General features: G+C 50.5%; 2 protein-coding genes and 2 pseudogenes across 5 annotated transcripts; 2 read left to right on the forward strand and 2 right to left on the reverse strand.

The window, feature by feature from the left end:
• The first annotated feature begins 1009 nt into the window (after positions 1 to 1009).
• LOC101772766 lies at positions 1010 to 4253 on the forward strand (annotated as a pseudogene).
• Positions 4254 to 4692: 439 nt separating this feature from the next.
• On the reverse strand, positions 4693 to 8788 carry LOC101762658 (annotated as a pseudogene).
• A 747-nt stretch (positions 8789 to 9535) lies between these two features.
• Positions 9536 to 16739, reverse strand: LOC101774392 (uncharacterized protein C227.17c). Of its 4 annotated transcripts, XM_022824182.1 has the most exons (3): positions 12679 to 12895; positions 11218 to 12100; positions 9536 to 10167 (listed from the first exon to the last, which is right to left on the reverse strand). In XM_022824182.1, the coding sequence occupies exons 2-3, from the start codon at positions 11387 to 11389 to the stop codon at positions 9785 to 9787; spliced, it is 555 nt and encodes a 184-aa protein (XP_022679917.1). In that variant the 5' UTR covers positions 11390 to 12100; positions 12679 to 12895; the 3' UTR covers positions 9536 to 9784. The 4 variants fall into 4 exon arrangements, with proteins under 4 accessions (XP_022679917.1, XP_022679919.1, XP_004956963.1 ...); XM_022824184.1 differs by lacking the exons at positions 11218 to 12100; positions 12679 to 12895 and adding an exon at positions 16718 to 16739; XM_004956906.3 differs by lacking the exon at positions 11218 to 12100 and having other exon boundaries at positions 12679 to 12875.
• LOC101763069 (gamma-tubulin complex component 3) lies at positions 13069 to 16337 on the forward strand. Its single transcript, XM_012844082.2, has 2 exons — positions 13069 to 15466; positions 15568 to 16337. Exons 1-2 carry the CDS (start codon positions 13182 to 13184, stop codon positions 15821 to 15823), a joined length of 2541 nt encoding a protein of 846 aa, XP_012699536.1. The 5' UTR covers positions 13069 to 13181; the 3' UTR covers positions 15824 to 16337.
• Positions 16740 to 21433: the final 4694 nt, after the last annotated feature.

Consider the following 21433-nt stretch of genomic DNA (forward strand, 5'->3'; position numbering starts at 1 on the left):
GGCAACAAAAAGACGGAGGAGGGTGATATCGATGCAAATTGGGCTTTTGTTTGGACCTTGAGAATCCTATGCTTCGTGCGAGTTTGATTCCCATGTGACATCCACGTGTAGACTGTATAGAAGAAAGTTGCTGCGAGCTGTATCATCCGCAGTATGCTGCATTGCTGCTACTCTCAAGTGTAGTGAATAGTGAGTAGTGAAACCTGAGCAGACCCGTTCTGCAGTTCGTTATCTCTGTGTTTGAAATCTGCAGGAATGTCAGTAGCCAGTGCGTTCGAATCAAACTGTGCGCGCAGTGCGTTTCGACTGTCGCTTTCAAATGCACAGCTCAGTCGTAGTCAGTCAGGCGCCAGATCGAGCACTCAGCAATGCTGGAGAGAACGTTCTATGCGGCAGCTCCGCCCTTCTCCGTGCGCATGGCTCCGCTTTTCTGGCAGCACCAGCACGGCTGGCCGGCCGGCCGGCATCGTCGCCAGTGCGCCACCGTGTCCTTTCCCAGCTGCCGAGGCGCCCTGCACCCTCCCTGTTAAAGATGGCGAAAGAACGTGTGCAAAAGAGAGGCGGCACCTTACTCCCTCCCTTCCCCTTTCAGCTCTTTTTCAGTCCCTTTTCCTCATCTGTAGCGGAGCAACATAATTCCTGTTTGGAGTCGGGATCCCTGTCACAGAATTCGTCTCTGGACTCGATACATACAGGGACAAGATATATGATCCCCAGGTTTAGTACAATCCTGAAAATCATGGAGCAATCTGCTAATCCAACAGGCATTGGTGTTTCCTTTGTCTAGTGTAAGTCGTTGATATTATGCCAGCTCAAAGTTAGAGACAGGGGTTATGGTCTTTATGGATGATTCACACTGCCGTGATCGTCAAATAGTATTCTTATCCACCTTTTCAAGCATGCATGCGATGCAAGTATACACATGCTAGTGGAGCCTGTAACAGTGTAATATGCACCTTTTCTTCTTCCCCTCTCTTTCCATAGAACTTTCCCTACATATAACAAGATGCCATGGCCAATGCCCCAACCTACACTGAGCCATACCAAACCTAAGTAGAGCAAGAGCAAGGGTTGCAAGAAGCTGAGCTCAGAGCTAGCTCCATCGCGACCACGTCCATGGAGTTCCTGTCGCAGATGTGGTCGCTGCTGGGCCTTCTCACCATCCTGCAGAACGTCCTCCCCACGCAGCTCCTCTCCCTGCTCCACTCGCTGTGGCAGTCGCTCCAGGACTCGCTCACGCCCTACTCCTACTTCGACGTCCCCGAGTTCCTCGGCTCCGCCGCGGTCGAGCCCAACGCGCTCTACCGCCACGTCCAGCTCTACCTCCACCGCTCCCTCCTCCTCTCCTCCCCTCCTCCGCCCCGCCTCACGCTCTCGCTCCCGCGCTCCGCCGTCGCGGCTTCCGGCGCGTCGGCCACGGCCGCAGCCGCGCCGCCGTCCGTGTCGCTCTCGCCGAACCACTCGGTCGCGGACACCTTCAACGGCCACCGCGCCGTGTGGACGCACCACGCCGACACGCTCCAGGACTCGCTCGAGGAGCGCCGGTCCTTCTCGCTGCGCCTCCCCAAGCGGCACGCCGCGGCGGTGCTCCCGGCGTACCTCGCACACCTCGCCGCCGCGGCGGACCACCTGGAGCGCTCGTCGCGGGCGCGGCGGCTGCACACCAACGCCGCGTCCCCGCGCGTCGCCGCGGCGTGGGCGTCGGTGCCCTTCTGCCACCCGGCCACCTTCGACACGCTCGCGCTCGACCCGGGCCTCAAGGCGCGCCTCCTGGCAGACCTCACGGCGTTTGCCGAGGGAAGGGAGTTCTACCGCCGGACGGGGAGGCCGTGGAAGCGCGGGTACCTCCTGCACGGCCCGCCGGGCTCTGGCAAGTCCTCGCTCATCGCCGCCATGGCGAACCACCTCCGGTACGACGTGTTCGACCTGGAGCTCACCCGCGTCGCCACAAATGCCGACCTCCGCGCGCTCCTCATCCAGACCACCAACCGCTCGCTCATTGTCATCGAGGACATCGACTGCTCCCTCCACCTCACCGGCGACCGCGGCCTGGCCTCCGAGAGGATGCACAAAAGGCGCAAGCTCCACGCCGCCGCCTATGACGACGGCGACGACTCATCCGACTCGGACGACGACGCCGGCGGCAACCACCGTGGGAAGGTGACGCTATCCGGGCTCCTCAACTTCACCGACGGCCTGTGGTCGTGCTGCGGCGAGGAGCGCATCATCGTGTTCACGACGAACCACGTGGACGGCATCGACCCCGCCCTGCTTCGCCCGGGGAGGATGGACGTCCACGTCCGCCTCGACGCGTGCGGCGCGCACGCCATGCGCGAGCTGGTGCAGCGCTACGTCGGCGTCGGCGACCACGAGATGCTCGATGCGGCGGAGGGCTCCATCAGGAGCGGCGCGGAGATGACGCCGGCCGAGGTCGGAGAAGTGCTTCTGAGGAACAGAGACGAGCCGGAGATGGCGGTGACGGAGCTCGCGGCCGAGCTGAAGGCGAGGAGGAACGCGGCTGATGATCTCCAGTGGGAGGACTCGGCGGCGGAGCTCTCTGACGGGTCGCCGACGAAGAAAGGGAGGAAGGGGTTGGGGTGGGAGGGCAAGGTTAGGATATTGGGAAGGCTGAGGAGCCTCACCAAGTCGGACTCCGGCCGGCGATGAGCGTAGTTTGACCGTGTTTGACTTGGTGTTTTAGGCTGATGATCAGGTCCTGGTCGGATTTAGATAGAAGTTCGTGTTTGGTTTGATGTCTCCTGTAATAACTTGTACTAATCTCTGTGATTTGGTAAGTTTATTAAACCACATTATTACGCCTTTTCTGAATCCGAACACTACTCGGCACCGCCTCGATCTATTTACGTGATTTGAACGGTGTACTCGTGTCTCGGCTGCAATTCGCCATGGTCGCCAAGCGATCAGTTGCACCCGTCGGGTGCATGACGGATGACGAGGTCACCTCGTCGGGAATGATCATGGACGCCGCACGGGTCGCCGCCATCTGCGCGAAGATCGAGGAGTATGCCGCTGGGGGAGCACCCATGAGCGGCCGCCGAGTCGCGGCCATCTGCGCCATGTTCGACGACCGCGCCGCCGCTGGGAGAACCCGCAGGAACAAGAGAAGGAAGAAGCTGTGCGTGGACAGCACCCGCAGCTACAAGCAGATAGGGGAGATCGGCAGCGGCAGCTTCGGCGCCGTCGTCAAGGCGCGCCACCGCAGGACAGGCCAGACCGTCGCCATCAAGACATTCCGGCGGCGGGACGGCAAGAAGGCACCCGCCGTCAGCGAGCTGCTCCGGGAGGCCTGCTTCCTGGCGGCCTGCGGCGGCCACCCCCACCTCGCTGGCCTCCACGCCGTCGCGCGCGACCCGCGCACCAAGAGGTACTCCCTCGTCATGGAGTACGTCGGGCCAAGCCTGCGGCGCGCCCTCAAGGACCACCTGCGCGTCCACGGCGGCCCATTCCCGGAGGCCGAGGCGCGCCGGGTCATGGCCCAGCTCCTGGCCGGCGCCGAGGCGATGCACGCGCACCGCATCGTCCACCGCGACATCAAGCCCGGGAACGTCCTCGTCAGCGAGGACGGCGGCGGCGTCGTGAAGATCTGCGACTACGGGCTGGCCATGTCCACCGCGAAGGCCGGTCCGCCGTACGCGCGGGTGGGCACGTCGTGGTACATGGCGCCCGAGGTGCTGACGCGCAGGACGGACTACGACGAGCGCGTCGACCTGTGGTCGCTCGGTTGCGTCATGGCGGAGATGCTCTCCGGCGAGGTGCTGTTCAAGGTGGACGACGACGACGACGACTACATTCACCAGCTCGACAGGATGTTCGACGTGCTTGGCGCGCCGGGCGTGGACGCGCTGCAGACGTTCGCGCCGCCGTTCGTTGAAGGAAAGCTGCTGCGCCGGCTAGCGCGGCAGCCGCGGTCCAGTCACCAGGGCCGGCTGCGCGAGCTGTTTCCCGGCGAGACGCTGTCGCAGGATGCGTTCGACGTCTTGAAGGGGCTCCTCACGTTTAACCCCAAGGAGCGGCTGACGGCCGCCGCGGCGCTCCGTCTCCCTTGGTTCACTGCCGCCGTCGATGCCCCTGCTTCAGAGATAGGTGCCATGGCGTCGTCGACGCAGACGGCGGCATCGACTTTTGTTCGGGTGCGGACCAGTGCTTTGGCATTTCTGAGGAGGATGGCACTGGAACTAATAAGGTTGCCCAGACGTTGCTCAGGCATAATGCGTCGTAAAAGCATTGTTTAGAGAACAAGATCGCTTGTTAAAACAGCGAGCACTGGAACGGGCGGTGATCTGCACAAGGTTTGCTTCAAAGTTCAAACGCCTTATATGAAATTGAACCGGTAAAAAAAAAACGGGTTGAACCAACCAGCTCCATAAGAAAACGAGGAATAAAGGCAGCCATTTGAGGCAGGAGTGGTTTCTTCAGCACGTGTTACAGCCAGTAAAACTGAAAAAGATGACTCCAGATATTAAGAGAAGCTTGGCACCCAGGCGATAACTTCACAGATCCACTCAAGAGTACCACATTGTAATAGATGTGTATATGTCATGTATTTAGGCTAACTTGATATACTCAGCCAGTAAGTGGTTTTCTTGGGGATGCACCCCAAAACCCAAGTGATTGCATTGTGATAGATGTGCAGATATCACACATACAGCTAGTTTCCCAGCGCCACTTGCTTTGAATTCTGATATATACACATAGAAGTAATTGACCTCTGATTTGCCAGGAGCAATCAAACATGTATGGAGATCGCCAATTTTAATTACTTCCATGTAACTATCAGTTTTCCAATCAAGTACAGATACATGAATGGTGCAAAACCGCAATGAGAAGCGCAAAGTTCCCAATAACAAACTGACAAGTCACTGAGCATGCACGGGAAGGACACCATTATAACTTTCAAATTTTTATCCACACTATTACTGTTTGAGTTATAGGATGTAGGCCATTACAATTTTGAAGTTGTTTGAGATATGCCATTTTCTACGTCTTTAGTGTCGTTGGCCCACGTACAGACCATTGTATTTTCATATTGCCCTAAATACCCCCTACAACTCCTCCGTCACCCTCACTGGCGTGTGGGTCCCACGCGTCATCTTCCTCCTTCCTCTGATTCTTTCCTCTCCCCTGCCCCATGCCGCTCTACGCCGCAAAACCCCACCCCTCAAGATCTCCCCTGCGAGCTCAGCGCTGCTTGGCTTGTTCGTCGTCGGGGCGGACCCACGGGAAGGGAGGAGAGGATGGGGGAGAGGCGGGGCGTGAGGGAAGGTGCTCGCCGGCAGCCATGGAGGAGAGGTGAGATGCTACGAAGCTGGTGGCGGCGTTCGGCTTCGGCGAGCTCAAGAGGCGGCTGAGATCCAGATCTGCGGCTGTGCATGTGCTCCGGCGTGAGCACCAGCTCGGCGTCGATGCCACCGCCGTCGTCCCAGCCCAGGTACAACGACGCTGTTGGGGTCGAAGTAGCGCAGCGTGTAGACGACGGGCTTGGCCGTCCACGCCGTGACGTGCGCCCGGATGTCGACGTCCGTGTGCGCCGCCACAGCGCGTCCCACGGCCGCCACCGCCCACCCGTGGCCGCGCTCCAGCAGCTCCCCGGTGCGCACCGCCTCCGTGGACATGGCGTAGATAGTGTTGCCGAAGTACTCGGGCGGCAGCTGCGGTCGGAGGCGAGAGCGGTTGTTGATGGCGGCGCGGCACACGGTGGGCTGGTCCGGCGGCAGGTGCCGCGCGCGGGTGATGCAGCACCACACCAGCGAGCTTAGGGCCTGGAACCTGGTCACGGCCGCCGCTCTCGCCGCGTCCCCGACTGCCAGGAGCTCCTGCCGCGCCCGCTCCTTGAGCGCCGCCAGGGACTCGCCGGAGAAGTGCAGCATGCGCTCGCGCAGCGGCGGTGGGGACAGGCGCTCGATGAGCCCCATGAGGTTGGGGAACGGGATCACCACCGGTTCGGGGATGGAGTCGGGCGACCAACGCTCCAGCAGCGGGGGCTGGAAGTCCCAAGAGGCCTCCTTGCTGGCTTGCCGCCGGAAAGGAGGGGGAGGCGTGCGCGCGCGATCCCCGCCCAAACATTGAGGAAGTCCCAGAAGGCTATGCCATCGGAGAGCGCGTGGTTGTAGGCGAAGGCGACGAAGACGCCGTTAGTGAGTTGGGTCACCTGGACGATGAAGAGGGGCAGGTGGTGGCCGTCGTGGTTGACGGCGCCGCGAGGGAAAGGACTGGACGAGGCGCGGGACGTCGGCATCGGTCCGGATGGCGTCGGGAGGGATGATGTGTGGGGCCCGCGTGGAGGGGTGTTTGGGGCAATACTGAAGTAGTGTGGTCTGCAGGTGGGCCCAAAAGCGACCCGGACGTAGAAAATGGCATACCTCAGACAACTTCAAAATTGTAATGGTCTGCATTCTATAATTCAAACAGTAGTGATGTGGGTCAAAAACTTGAAAGTTATAATGGCACAGATCAAGATTGCAAGAACCAGAGACGAGAGTGCAGCTTGATTATTAGGATGGGCACTGCTAGTAGAAAATGTAGCACATAGCGATAAGTAAATAGATAAAAGGTCTGATAAGCCAGACCAGATAACATTACCAACAAAAGTACTTGTTATCCTATTTTTCATAGGACGAAATTGTAAAATATATTTGGTTACAGTAATTGAAATGGTGAAACAGCAAACATAGTGTTCCATCTGCTCGCACTCTATATGAAGGAGAAGTGGAGAACAAGTTAGGGCCTGTTTGGATGGGTTAAAAGAAGACTGAAGTTTAGTCCGGTGTAATAATGGGCTAAACATGGACTAATCATGGATCAATCAATGCTACCGTGATCTAACTACCAATTAGCCGCTATCTGTGCAATTATTCCATATTTAGCCCTCCTAATTGGCATCCAAATCCCAGGACTAAACTTTAGTCCTGGGATCCAAACAGCCCCTTAACCTATGATACTAGGTCTAGGCTCTAGGCAACTAATTTCAGAGTTATAATCAATGCTTGTGGTTATATGATATTCTTAGTTCTTACTCCCCAGTGATACTCTTTGTACCATCTACACAATATCTTCACGATTGCATCACTTACCAGTTAGCTTCACGATTCAGTGGATCGGCCATTTCAGGGCGCTGTAAAAGATTATATGTGGGGAAGACTTTAAAAAAAATCTATCACAGGAAATTGTGATATTACTGATGTTATTGCTAAGAGTATACTTCATTGCCACAGTTGAATTATAAAGAATAGAATACAAGCTAGCAACTGAAACTCTGAAAATCTGTCACTGGAAATTGTGATATTACTGATGTTATTGCTAAGAGTATACTTCCTTGCCAGTTGCCACAGTTGAATTATAAAGAATAGAATACAAGCTAGCAACTGAAACTCTGAAGAAACAATTAGAACTTTGCATTTATGGAAGATCTTTTCCTGAACTGTAGAAACTAAGCACAGACAAGCTAAATCAACTTTTCCAGAGCTTAATTTGAAAGCAGTCTTTCGACCTGGATGCTTTGCGATGCTTTTCATTGTTCATCATACAAGGAAACAGCTCATGAATTTAAATTGAGCATAGAATATCTAATCAACTTTGCTCTTCCCAGTAGCATACCTGAGCATAGACTATCCAAACCAACTTTGTTATTCCTGCCAGCATACCTAACTGTGCTAGGTTTTTGTTTGGTTTCAACTTTTGTTTTTGCATATGGATTCTACGTCTTCTCATTTCCACTACCTGCTATACCAATTAGAATGTTCCATAAGTTTTTTTTTCCAAACCTCAAATCTCAATGGCTCAATTTCATAAGATATTTAATTTCATGATCCACATCACTCCAGAATCTGGACAGAATGCACAGAAAGCTCCCAACAACAAGAACAGCTGATCTGCTTAAGAAGAATTATGGCCATGGACGCAATTCTATTTCTACCAAATTAGGAAATCCGTGTATATCCTCGGGCAAATTTACAATATCTACTGAAGTCGCAAATGCAGTGCATCTAGAAATATTAGAATATGAGTGCTGCCCAAGTTAATGCAGTATTTCTTCAAGATATAGGGGGGAAATCCCCATTGTCACAGTGGGCCATTGAATTCCTTTCACTGATGGTACAGAGCTTAAAATTCATTTAGCTAGCGTTAAAGGTTAAACTACAAGCTGACCATAGCACAGCAGCTGCGAATGCTACAGAACTAAAAACCACTCCACAGGAAAGCAGAACTTAGGACCCAGAGATATACACTAGCAGTAGCTGGCGTCTCGTACCATCAGGATTGGGAGGCGCGATCTCAGGGGAAGGGCGGCAGCCGCAGCACGGCCTGGGTCTCCACCGGATCCGACCGCGAAATCTGCAACGCTCAGAAGACACCCGAGACCAAACCCTAGATCAGCAGCTTAGCATGAGCGAGAGACGCGAAGACGAGCTTTTATGAGCCAGGTAGGTGACGAACCGGGTCGCGAAGGACGGGCTTAGTGTCGTCCGCGGCGGGCCGGAAAGGCGGCTTCCTGCTCTTCGCCGGCGCTCCGGAGAAGGAGCTCCTCCCGGAGCTGTCAGTGGCGGCTGCGGTGGGGCCGGTGCCGGAGCCGCGGGAGAAGCCCTCCGGCACCGTCGAGGGCGTCGCGAAGGCGTAAGGCCTCTCGCTTCCGGCGGACATGACCGCGACGGGGAAGTGGATAGTTTCAGCGGGTCGGGCGCTCGCTTCTGTTCAAAACTTCAGATCAGGAGAATTTCTGCCGTCTTCAGCTGTTCAGCATACAGAAACGGAGCTTCATTGGTCTGGTTTGGTTTCCTGTTTATTTTTAGCACCCGTCACATCGAATATTTAGATACTAATTAGAAGTATTAAATGTAGACTATTTACAAAACCCATTACATAAGGGGAGGCTAAACGGCGAGACGAACCTATTAAGCCTAATTAGTCCATGATTTGATAATGTGTTGCTTACGGTAAATATTTGCTAATGATGAATTAATTAGGCTTAATAGATTCGTCTCGCAGTTTAACCTCCACTTGTGTAATGGGTTTTGTAAATAGTCTACGTTTAATACTTCTAATTAGTATCTAAATATTCGATGTGACACGTGCTAAAAATAAGCAAAAGTAACCAAACGCCACCCAAGTCTATCAGCAATTCAGCAGATATGGCAATCTTCAGAGGATACAGAAAATGGTTTTACTTTGGCTTGCTTAAAAACAACCAGCAAACTTCGACTCCATCCTCTTCAGAACAGACTACAGAGGTAGAAAGCTGCTTTTGGTTTGACTGAAAACACCATGAGAAACGATCAAAAAATCGTCAGTAATGCATTCCTCTAGGCTTCGCTGAGCAAATATTGCATTCCTCTTCATTTAAAAAAAATAACTCAATTTTGTAGCTTTACACAGATTCGACATCATTTGCTCTGCGACCATAAGACTGACACGCTGCAACCTCAGTTTGTTTGCTCTGATCTCTCAAAGAAGACGACTCAGGTTCACATATCCTTCATGATTCCATTACGTTGGTTCAATACCTTACCACAAAACATGATCATGACAGTATAGATGTGTTACATATTCACAATGGAAACGCCGCTACATAAGCAGCTTTAGTGTTCTGATCCGAATCCAATAAGAATCCAAGTCCCAGTTATTCAGAATTCATCAGATAGTTTTGTCTTTCTAACTCAATGATTCCACTTTATAGGTGTGTAACTTACAACCAGATTTCAACAGAACTCACCGCTTATATCAAAATGCAACATAAACACTAACAGAACACTTGCAGAAACCTCAACTCTCAAGATTTATCAGACCTGGGAGGAGGCTGCGCAGCACCTGGCAGTGGTGGTGACATCAACACAAGATGCTTATACATCCTCCACCAGTTCTCTGACGCTTCATCGACTGTCCGGAAGGTCCAGATGTGTGGCTTGGCCTTCTCCCGCGCGATGAGGATCTCCTCCGCCTCTGCAGCCCGCTTCGTCTTGAGAGCGAGGCAGTCCACAAGGTCACCCCACTTGCCGAAGCAGTTGTCAAACTCCCCATACCGGTAGTAGTTCTGCATCTGGTGGAATGGCGAGTAGCAAAACCACAGAGCATCAAAGCACTTTATGCAGTCCGGCCGCCGCTGCGGCATGCTGCTGGTTGTCTCTGGCTTCTCTTTCGCGTCCATAATCCTATCTGCACAATAAGAATCCAAAAAATTGTAAGAATTATATATATTGGGTTCAAATAGTATTACTACTGCTAGTGGATATGCATCTGATCACAAAGAGGCAAAGAGCTCATAAGTTTTAGTGGGCATCAAGAATGCACAGGCCACATAGCAATGTAAAAAGCTGAAAATGCTACAGGAAGCACATCAGAGACTCTATTGCCTTTCGGTGCTAATTAATTCATATAATGAGCAAAGTTAAGTGACTGACATAGAAAAGAAAGAAAATGTGATCTGTTTGTTGTCCAATCAAAATAAACTGGGGCATCAGAAATAGGAAAGTGTTTGATTGGAGACTGCAGACATAAAGTAATTTGACACAGAGTTTATTTGGCAAACAAATAGGCAAAGTAATAACATTCTGAAGTCTGAACTGAAGCCATCACCAAATTTAAGCAATGAACAGTAGCACCAAATTAGAAACATTCAAACATTTACACCTAACTAGCTGTTGTGCCCGTGCGTTGCTACGGACCTCAAATAAACGTATCCTAAATTACTAATCTCAAAACATGCAACTTTTCTTGTATGATGTGGTTACAATGAGATATTGCGGCAGTTTTTCTCAATTTAATACAGGGTAGCAGAAAAAATGTATGAATTTCAACATAGAAATATTATGCCTTGGTCAAGCACCATAGAAAGGTACGTGTCTATATGGCACCTATGCTACCTGATACGGATACGTGGATACGGCATTTTCTTAAACAACATGATATGTGGATACGTTTTAGTATTTTTTAATAAATAAGTAATAATACATATTAAAATTCTGAGAGCATTAGCAGCCAACATTGAAATTATATTGCAATTTCTGTATTGCTCCTTTCGTTTCCAATCAGCAAACAGGCACGGGCATAGGAAAGTCAAGCATCTCCATCACGAGTTCTCAATGTCAAACCTTGCACCCAAAAATCAAATAAGAACGTGTAGGTCTTAAATGAACTTGACAGAGGAATGGAGGATTCGAGAAAAGGGAAGTGTCGAACAAGAACTGCCGAAGCAAAAAAGCTCACCGTAGGTCACCAGCCAACTGCTGATTCTCCACCTTGAGTGTAGCAGAGTCGCGGATCTTCTTCGTGGGCACGTCGAAGCTGGAGAGGATCCTCGGGCGGAGGTCCTTCCCCGGTGGGGAGTGGCACTGATGCGTCCTCCGGCGGGCGGCGGCGGCGCTTTGCGTGTAGGCATCGGGGTTTGGTTGGGATGGGGCGGTAGGGCAAGCAGGGGTGACGGGGTGGGGACAGGTGTGTTGTTGGACTGGGCCGTATCGCAAAGTTGGCCTGATACGTATCAGCCCACGTATCTACATTTGTTGTATTTATTTTTATTCCGGATACTTCTCGATACGTATCTACTGCTTCTCGATACATATCTACTGCATATTCACCACGTATCCGATACGGATACGTATCCGATATGGGATACGTCACCTCGCCGATGTATCCGTGTAGTATAGTATGGCACAAAAGAAAGTGAAGGCATGACCCACTGCCAAACTGAATCTGAAGTCTTATTCAGAATGCCATATCAAGCTTCGATTGATTTCATTATGTGTGAAACCCTTTAACTTGAGGAACTATGGAATGCACTAAACAGCTGCAGTGCATGAGAAAATTTGAGTGCTTCCTGGTTCACACTGCCCGTAAAATGCTACTCCCTCCGTTCCCATCCCAACTTTCTTGGAACACTAACATTTATGATACCAAATAAATATCATTAGATTCTTCATTAAATATATTTTCATAGTATATCCATCCGGTGTCATAAGTCTTTGTAATTCTCTCTATAATTTTGGTCACACATAAAATGGTTTGACTCTCCAAGAAAGTTGAAATGACCTATAATTTGGAACGAAGGGAGTGCATATTGACAGGTAAGAAGGCAGCAACGATGATCCGGCTGAAAATAAGATGGAGCATTATTACTCGGCCTATGTAATTAAATTGTATCAACGCTATTTGGCACAATGTGCAAAATATGCCCAGTCAGTTTTAAAGTGTCGAATTGAACTGTCTTGATTTTTAATAGCTGCCCTAGCTATCATCTGGCTAGATTGTGGCCGAGCTACAGCTGAAGTAAAGGCTGATTCCATCACCCACTCCAAATCTCCAGTAGGAAAATTGGGGAAAATAAGCATAGGAGGGAACCGCATGAGCACAAACAGATCTAGACAAGAAGATAAGGGATCTGAGAAGAGGTAGAACATCAAACTAGGCAGCAACCTAGAGAACGGGTTGAACTAATCGAAGCAGCATTTAGGGAGGCCAGGGCCGTCGGCGATAGCAACGACTAGCGTGGTGGCGGCTGCCATCTACGCATTCCCGCAACCGCCGGAGTCTCGTTGTCCAGCGAGTCAGATGGAACCCAGATGAGGAGATTAGCTGGGAGACCGGCAATGGCTTTGGTTATTTGTGGCCGATGTGACGGCATCTACACGGCTTTGGGATCAATTTAGCAGATCAAGGGATGGGATTTACCTGGTTGGAAGCCGGCGGAGGCGGCGTGGTTATCCTCAGTTGATTCGTGCGGAGGCCGGTGGTGGCGGAATGGTTGTCCTCGGCTCGGTTCGCGGCGCACAGGCCGCCGGCGGCGGCGACTGGGTGGGGTTGCAGAAGACGAGAGAAACCGGAACCCGCTCGTGGGCCTGACTTCTCAACCAAGTTGGAGGGAGATGGCTGGGCTCGTCATGGGCCCAATCAGATCAACGGAGCCCTCTTTTTTTTTCTTTGAAAGATTGGAGCCCTCTTATTTCAGTGGATCGAGATGGACCAACATGTGGACCCATTTTTTGTCACTTTTTTGCACTGCACGCGACCTCAGTGGGCCACCATGTGGACCACGTCTCGCTAAAACTCTCCGGTCCCACAAGCAGTCAGACAGCAATCAGACCTTGTTTCAAAAAGATTCCTCGCAAAAATTCCCCAAACCCTCGCGCACAATTTCTGGAACCCTAGCACTCCCACCCTCCTCTCCTTCCCCAATGGACGACCACCAAACCCAGGATCTCGTCAAGGAGCTCGTCCACCGCCTCCTCTCCGCCGCCGAATCCGGTGGTGGCGGCGGCGGCGGAGGAGGAGGAGGCGGGGGTGGGGGGCGCGACGCGGCCGGCGCGCTGCGGTTCGCGCACCGGCTCCTCTCCAGCCGCCTCGCCCCCGCGGTCCTCCCCGACGAGCACGCGCTCGCGGAGTCCATCAAGCGCCGCCTCGCCGCCTCCGGCCGCCCCGACGACGCGCTCGCCTTCGCCGACCTCCACTCCAAGCTCTCCGCCCGGTCGCGCCCGGCCTCCCTGTGGCCGCTCCTCTACCTGCTCGACTCGCTCTCCTCCCACCGCCGCGCCGCCGCCGCCGCCTCGTGCCTCCCCAACCTCCCCACCGCCGCTCCGCCGCGGAATGCCGCCTCGGGGGCGGCTGCGGGCGCCGGGGGAAGGCCGGGCTCGCGGGCGCACGGGGCGCCGCCTGGCGGCGTGGTGCTGGTGTCCAAGGATCCGGACAACATCCGCGAGATCGCGCTGAGGGAGTACACCGAGCTGGTGCTCGACGAGACGGAGGTGTCGGAGGCCGCGCTCGTGCGCGACGTGCTGTACGCGTGCCAGGGCATCGACGGCCGCTACGTGCGCTACGACAAGGCCGGCGATGCCTACGACCTCCCGGACGGCGTCCGCGTGCCGCGATCCACGCGCACCCTCGTCCGCAAGCTGTGCGAGCTCGGCTGGCTGTTCCGCAAGGTGCGGGGCTTCATTTCTGACAACATAAGCCGCTCACCGTCAGATGCTGCCACTGAGGTGGGCACTGTTGCTCAGGCGTTCTGCTCGGCGCTCCAGGAGGAGCTCTCTGATTACTACAAGCTGCTGGCTGTTCTTGAGTCGTATTCAGTGAATCCAATTCCGACGCCTGGATCTGATTCAGGTGTGTCGGGTAATTACCTTTCACTGAGGCGTCTTGCAGTGTGGCTTGCTGAGCCTGCAGTGAGAATGCGCCTAATGGCTGTTCTGGTGGATGGATGCCGGGGATTGAGGGGTGGTGCTATGGCTGGTGCGATCCATGGGCACGCCCAGCATGGGGATCCCATGTTTCAGGAGTTTATGGGGCGATTGCTGCGGCGGGTCTGCTCACCATTGTTTGAAATGGTTCGGAGCTGGGTATTAGAAGGGGAGTTGGAGGATGTGTTTGCAGAGTTCTTCATTGTTGGGCAGCCAGTTAAAGCAGAATCTTTGTGGCGGGAGGGCTACCTTATTCAGTCTGATATGCTTCCAACTTTCATTTCTCCAGTGCTGGCACAACGAATTCTTAGAACTGGCAAGTCAATCAATTTTCTTAGAGTTTGCTGTGATGATAGTGGCTGGGCTGATGCTGCTGCCGAGGCTGCTGCTTATGTTGGCACCACAACATCTCGAGGTGGGCTTGGTTATGGGGAGACAGATGCTTTGGAGGCATTGGTGGTTGAGGCAGCCAAGAGGATTGATAGGCATTTGATGGATGTCATTCATAAGCGGTACCGATTTAAGGACCACTGCCTCGCTATCAAGCGGTACTTGCTTCTCGGGCAGGGTGATTTTGTCCAGTATCTGATGGATGTTGTTGGCCCTGAGTTGTCAGAGCCAGCAAATAGGATTAGCTCCTTCCAATTGGCTGGCTTGCTTGAGACTGCAATCCGAGCATCCAATGCGCAGTATGATGACCGTGATATCTTGGACCGGATAAAGGTAAAGATGATGGATCATGGAGATGGTGATCGTGGTTGGGATGTCTTCTCGTTGGAGTATGATGCTAGGGTGCCCCTAGATACAGTGTTCACAGCTTCAGTTATGAAGATGTATCTTAAGGTTTTCAACTTCTTGTGGAAGCTCAAGCGTGTGGATCACTCCCTGACTGGAGTATGGAAGACAATGAAGCCTAACTGCATTGTTTCTTCTCCATTTTACAAGGAAGGAACGAGCATCAGGGCTCAGTTTGTTTCAGTTCTTCGTAAATGCCAAGTTCTGTTCAATGAGATGAATCACTTTGTTACCAATTTCCAGTACTACATTATGTTTGAGGTCCTGGAGGTTTCATGGGCTCGTTTCTCTGATGAAATGGATGCAGCAAAGGATTTAGATGACCTTCTTTTGGCACACGACAAGTATCTTAACTCGATACTGGAGAAGGCCCTCCTTGGTGAACGATCCCAAGGACTTCTGAGAAATCTTTTTGAATTGTTTGACATCATCTTACAGTTTCGAAGCCATGCTGATCGATGGTTTGAACGGATATATGAGTTGCAGCTAAGGTTAGTTCATTGCAAAATCAGATACTGTACTTTCATCTTTACTTAACATCTTATCTCATATCTATTGTTTGAATCACTCCAACCTTTCATTTTTAATGCAGGGGCAAGGGTAAACCAAAGTCAAAATCTAAGGAAACAGGTTCATGGCTTGATGGTGGCAGAAAAGCCATGATCCAACTAGCTGGGGAACTTTTCCGGAAAATGGGTGAAGATCTGGATAGCATTGCAAAAGATTATACAGCTTCTCTTGATGCATTTATTACTCAATTGCCGATGCAACAGCATGTTGACTTGAAGTTCCTTCTCTTCCGTCTAGACTTCACTGAGTATTACAGTCGTGTCTCCTCCAGCAAATGAAAATTTGTTCTTAATGTGGAAGAATTGGTAGTTAGATTAGCTTTTTGGTTGGACTTGGGAGATATTCTTTTTTACACCTTATCCCCACTGATTTAACACTTGGTCACTTGATTGGCATGGAGACTCCAATTGCCCTGCACCTCCTGATGAAGGCGATCTGAATATCTTGTTACTGAGGATATTCTAATGCTAGAATCTGTGTTGATTTTGTCGCCGTTCTTCTGATGCTTATCTGCTGATGCCACGAGGCTGGAGCTATGCATTCCATACAACTGTAGTGTACAAAATTGATGTAAGTTTGTCTTGGTCTTGATTTTTTTTTCTTACGGATGTACTTGGTGTAAATTCCATGTATTTGTTTCATTCTGATTCCCTTTTCTTTTTGATAAATTAGATTGCTTTGGAGATTTTCTCCTTACCAGTTTGTATTATTCAGTTTGCAAGAGCGCATGTCTCATTTCGCTTGTTGCTATCCTTTCTTTGATTACTGAAACTTTTTATTGAAGTTAAACTATATCTGGATAGTATGATATGCTAATGCTAAATTGTAAGGGTAACTCTTGATAAGGTAACATCTACATTATTGCTCTTGAAAAGGAGAAGTGCAGAACAAAGGAGTTGGATTCACAGTGATTTTGTTTCCCTTGTATAATTTTTCAATTGGTTTCACTGGTTGAAATAATCTAATGTTGCTATCAAGATATGAAATTAATGGAAGATGTCCAAGTAGGTGAACTGCTGGCAAGATTTAATTGAACGACAGCAGAAAAGAGAGACTTGCAAAATTTGGTGAAAATGTGCTGATGGTTAAGCTTTGTCTCAGACTCAGATGTGTACCATGCACGGCCGCGAAAAAAAAAATGCACGTTGCAAATTGCAATTGAAATCACTCACCACCTGGAAAACAGCAGCATCAACCTGTATGCATCTTTCTTCAGATCAGAGAAGGCTTAACAACACCACACCGTCTTCATGTGTATCATGTGCGCAGGTGTTGGTGGGCTGGACTAGCGTTGGAAGCAAAGATACCAAGAAAACGCCCACGCACGGGGAGTCTGTTTTTCCGCTCTGTTGGATCTGGGCCATGCTTCTCTGGATAAGTCCAAGCTGACTCAGAAAGTTGTCTTCCCTTTGTGTGTGCGAGTGACTCGCTCATCCTTCAACCTTCACGTAATTACGTCTAGTCTTCTTGGGTAAAATACAGCCCACGACGGTCAGCGCACCAGTTCTAGACCATGGGTTGGCAGAACTCCTGCTCATTATCTCTAGTTATTTTTTTGTTTAATAATCTTTTTCGTGTTTTTTTACTAAAGATAAAGATATTTTGGACCCTGGAGCTGGACCTTAGTCGATAGACCATTAGTTAATTAAATTGAACTAATATATGGATCGGTTGGAATTCATGGATCACTCCATGTCCATCCCTGTCAAATTAAACTGCTCTTGTGCAGGAAAAATGCAGAACACAGTGATTGAGTGCTGTCAGTTACATACGAGTTCCGCGTGGATTCGAGGCCTCCTGTTTGGGGTTTGGAAAGTCTGTTCTTCCATTGTGTTCGATGTGGACCATGTTTTCCTCATTTTCTGGATAACGCCGAGCTGACTCAGAAAGGTGTTCTTTCCTCTGCGCCCTCAATCCTCCACGTTCAGTCTTCGGTAAAAGACGGCGCCGCACACGTTCTGGATGTCGTGGTAAAATTCTGCGCTGCAAATCCCAGACGCTCCGCTCCAAGAAATGCACACGTGCACTTGAAAACTCTCAACGAAGTCAGCCGTATTGACGTCCTGTACATGGCTATATGCTTTTTGGCCCTCGTTTACTTCACCCCCAACTCCCAACTATGCAAAAAGAAGAAGATTGTCCATCACATCAAACTTGCGGTGCATGCATGGAGTACTAAATGTAGACGAAATTAAAAACTAATTGCACAGTTTTGTTGTACTTTGCGAGACGAATCTTTTGAGCCTAATTAGTCAATGTTTGAACAATAATTCACAAATACAAACGAAACGCTACAGTGTGCTACAGTGCTGTAACAGTAATTTGGCACCTTCCAACTTTGGCAACTAAACAAGGCCCGGGTTCAGAGCAGAGAAGCGAAACTACTCGTTCTCTGTTAAAAAAAAACAGTGATCCTGTGCCGACTGGCCATAACGGAATGCGTCACCTTTTATAGTTTTTATTATTTTATTTACCTGCACTCCCGTGACCCGGCACGAAGCATCCAGCGGGTTTACGCAGCCACAGCAGCCTCTGCCCATCAGCGCGACAGCAACGCGACAATAATCCGCGCGCACGCGGCGACGCAAGCAGGCTCGGACGCACCCATTTGGCGACGGGGAGCATTCGAGTATTTTAACGGCAGTTTGGTGACGACGGAAGCATCTCCGCACGCACAGGCACAGCTACACCTTCTCCGTGCTTGCCATGGTCAAACCGGCGGCCCGGTCACCGTCGCCCGGCCTATAAAACACCACGCCGCTTCGCCCCACAAAGTCACAACTCGATCACAAGCGATTCCTTCTCATTTCGATCGGCTCTCGAGCTCGACGAAGGTTTTGACCCTGCTCGATCGTCTTTGTTCTGAAGCTCCGATCCTCGTGGCAAGACCACCAGTGACCGGCCGGGTGGTGTTTGGTAGCTGCCGCCGTTGAGCGACGATGGAGCCGGAGCTGCAGGCGGCGCTGGTGAAGGTGGGCGTGTTCGTGCTGGTGCAGGCGCTGGTGTACCTCATCCTGTCGCAGTCCTCCACCGTGTTCTCGCGCACCAAGAGCCTCGGCCTCCGCCCCGCGCGCTCCCTCAGCGCGCGCCGCATGGTCGCGATGCTCTCCGACCTGCCGCTCGCCGGGGAGCCCTCGCCCGTCGCCGCCTTCGCCAGGACGCGGTCGTCGTCGTTGTCGTCGCCCCTGCTCGCCGCCGACCACCTGGAGGACTGATGAGAGGCCGCCGGCCGGCCGTGCGGGCGTGCCGCGTAGCTAGCTTAGCTAACGAGCTCCTCATCACCATTCATTCATTCTTTTGATCGATTGAGGCGTGTGGGTTTGAGTACTTTGGTTGTAAGTTGCTTGGTTGTCCATATTTCATGGAACTTCGTTTTGCGCATGTGAATACTACTTCGTCGCAGTTCAGTAAAATCGTGCTTGTGTAATTCTGTTTTGTGAAGATTTTGGAAGGGGATCATCCCATCTGTCATCTGTGAATTGAAATGGGGGATGAACTGATGATTAGACCTTCTCATGCAAAGGATTCGGTCGCTATGATTTATCTTTTCATGCGAATCATCTTCCTTTTCTATCAGCAAAGGCAACTTAATGTGTTCCCCTAACATGAGTGGAAGAACTAACTTGTTTTTTTACCTTAAATAAGAAACATTATTGCAGCATAGATCAATTCCCAACAATGGGTAAATTTCAAAAACGCATTAAAAGAGGTGTACCGGAGCGGTTCTCTTTTACTTATAGTTTCTCGTATAGTCTATTATTGTGAATTGCTACAAATAGCATCATCTTAAAACTACTTTGAATGTAAATAAAGATACCACTTTTGTACACTAATAAAAATGCCTATGATTTGACTATTTGTTGGCCAAAACTTGTAATTTGACCCCTTTTTTAATTTAAAGACAGAGAGAACAGTTGGTTCACCCTATGAAGCCAATCTCCAAATTTAATGCAAACATACTAGCTAAAAGCTCAAAACCAAATGAAATTTGTATCATGTGCCAATTGCCATATGAATATAGCAAAATTGTCAAAAAGAGCAGGTTATTGTACCTCATTATTAAAGACCACTTAGTCATACCTTTCTATGGTTATCATACCACATGATCTTTTTGACCGCCATTGCTATCCAACATTAATTCATAAATTTCCATCATACCATTACCATCAAACTCTGTTGCTAAATGTCATCTAATATTGTGACACTGCATTGCCAAAATAACATTCACATAATCTAATAGATGCATGAGTAAAAAAAAAGATTGTCAGCGTGCCCTCTGTTTTAAGTTGTCGTAGTGATCCCGCGACACCTTAAATGTTAGTTCTGTGGAACAGATACTCATTTTTCTGTTTATTTTATTTTATTCAAATATTTAAATGAAGTCAAAATTTAAGTGTTAGCTCTTAATCTAAACTTGTAAGTATATTATAAAAGGGTAATTATTTTTTTGGTAATAAAATAAATATGTAACTCTATGTCAAAATGGGTTCAACATTCACATGGTTAATAGAGAATTGGGCAGAAAAATTACAATTATCCGAATAAAATATCTGACTGGATATTTGTATGTTATCCGACAAAAAAAAAGATATTCTACAAATATCTATCTGTGTATCGATTTGGGCCATTGGATGTTTTTTTGGATTGTTGAAAATTGGCGACTGCTAAAGTTACAGTAGCAGTAGTATAACTGCACTGGATCTCAACATCCATGACGTTAACTCGTGCATACTTCTACCGTCTTGCCCACGCGTCAACGCAAGCAACGACTTGAGACAACCAGCTCTGAAAGTTTCCGATTCAACCCGCGGGATTAAACAATCTGACATTAACCGAACCAGAGCACGGCAAGTCGGCGACGAAGCATCCCTGCACATATCACATGCATCTCGCGCCCGAGCTCTCCCGCACGGCCAAACCGGCGGCCCGGTCGCCGCCCCTGCCCTGTATTACCGAGCGCTTCTTCCCGCCGCTTCGCCTCACAAGCAAACAATCTCTCGCTCCAAACTCACGGAGGACTTGCTCGTTTCGCTCCAAAGATTTTTTTCCAAGACGTGCATTCACTAAGAAGAAGAGAATTATAACGACGCAACTTCAGAAGAGACCTCAAAGCGCAGAGTTATAAGAATTACTACCGACTACAACCTTACACAAACACAATAGAAAAGAAACCCACAACACCACCACCACATTAAACACAACATAAAACGACTGATACCTACAGGAGAGAGGGGCACCAAGAATATGCACACATCACCGATTGCCTAACAACCCGGAGCCAGCGGAGGTAGAGCAGGAGGGATACAAGATGATGCCTCCACGGAGGAAGCGACATCAACGCCGCCATCGTCCGACTGTCCATGGAGAACAAAAGGGTTCGGTGGCCGCAACAACGCTCCTAGCGAGGTAAGCTACGTAAAAGAACGTAACCGTTGTTGGCACCAGCGAATGCTAGGAAAAACTTTCGCTAAGGCCTCCAAAACCAACTCCACACAGCTGGATGAGAGCCAATGCAATGGTAAGACGGTGAGTAATCCACGGCGACGACGATGAGGAACATCCGCAGGCAGAAAGAAGGCCCAAGATGACCATGGGGCGACCAAGAGGCGACCGCGACAACCCACAAATGTGTAGGCTGTCGCGGGATGCACCACCGCGGATATGAAACTGAGCATTAAGGAGGTTGATCCGGCGAGCAACGACCTTGGAGACCGAAGGATCTGAGGCGCGGCAGATCTGGTCGAAGAATCACCGGAGCATTTGGGGCGGAGCTCGACCATGGGGGCGGTGGCCGGTTATGGTTAGGGAGGGAGGCACAGGTGGAAGACCCGATAGGGGAAACCTCCAGTGAAGGAGGTGACCAAGGGGGAGCGACCGGAGCACGACCT

Source organism: Setaria italica, chromosome II (assembly GCF_000263155.2).
Source record: "Setaria italica strain Yugu1 chromosome II, Setaria_italica_v2.0, whole genome shotgun sequence".
Lineage (NCBI taxonomy): Eukaryota > Viridiplantae > Streptophyta > Magnoliopsida > Poales > Poaceae > Setaria > Setaria italica.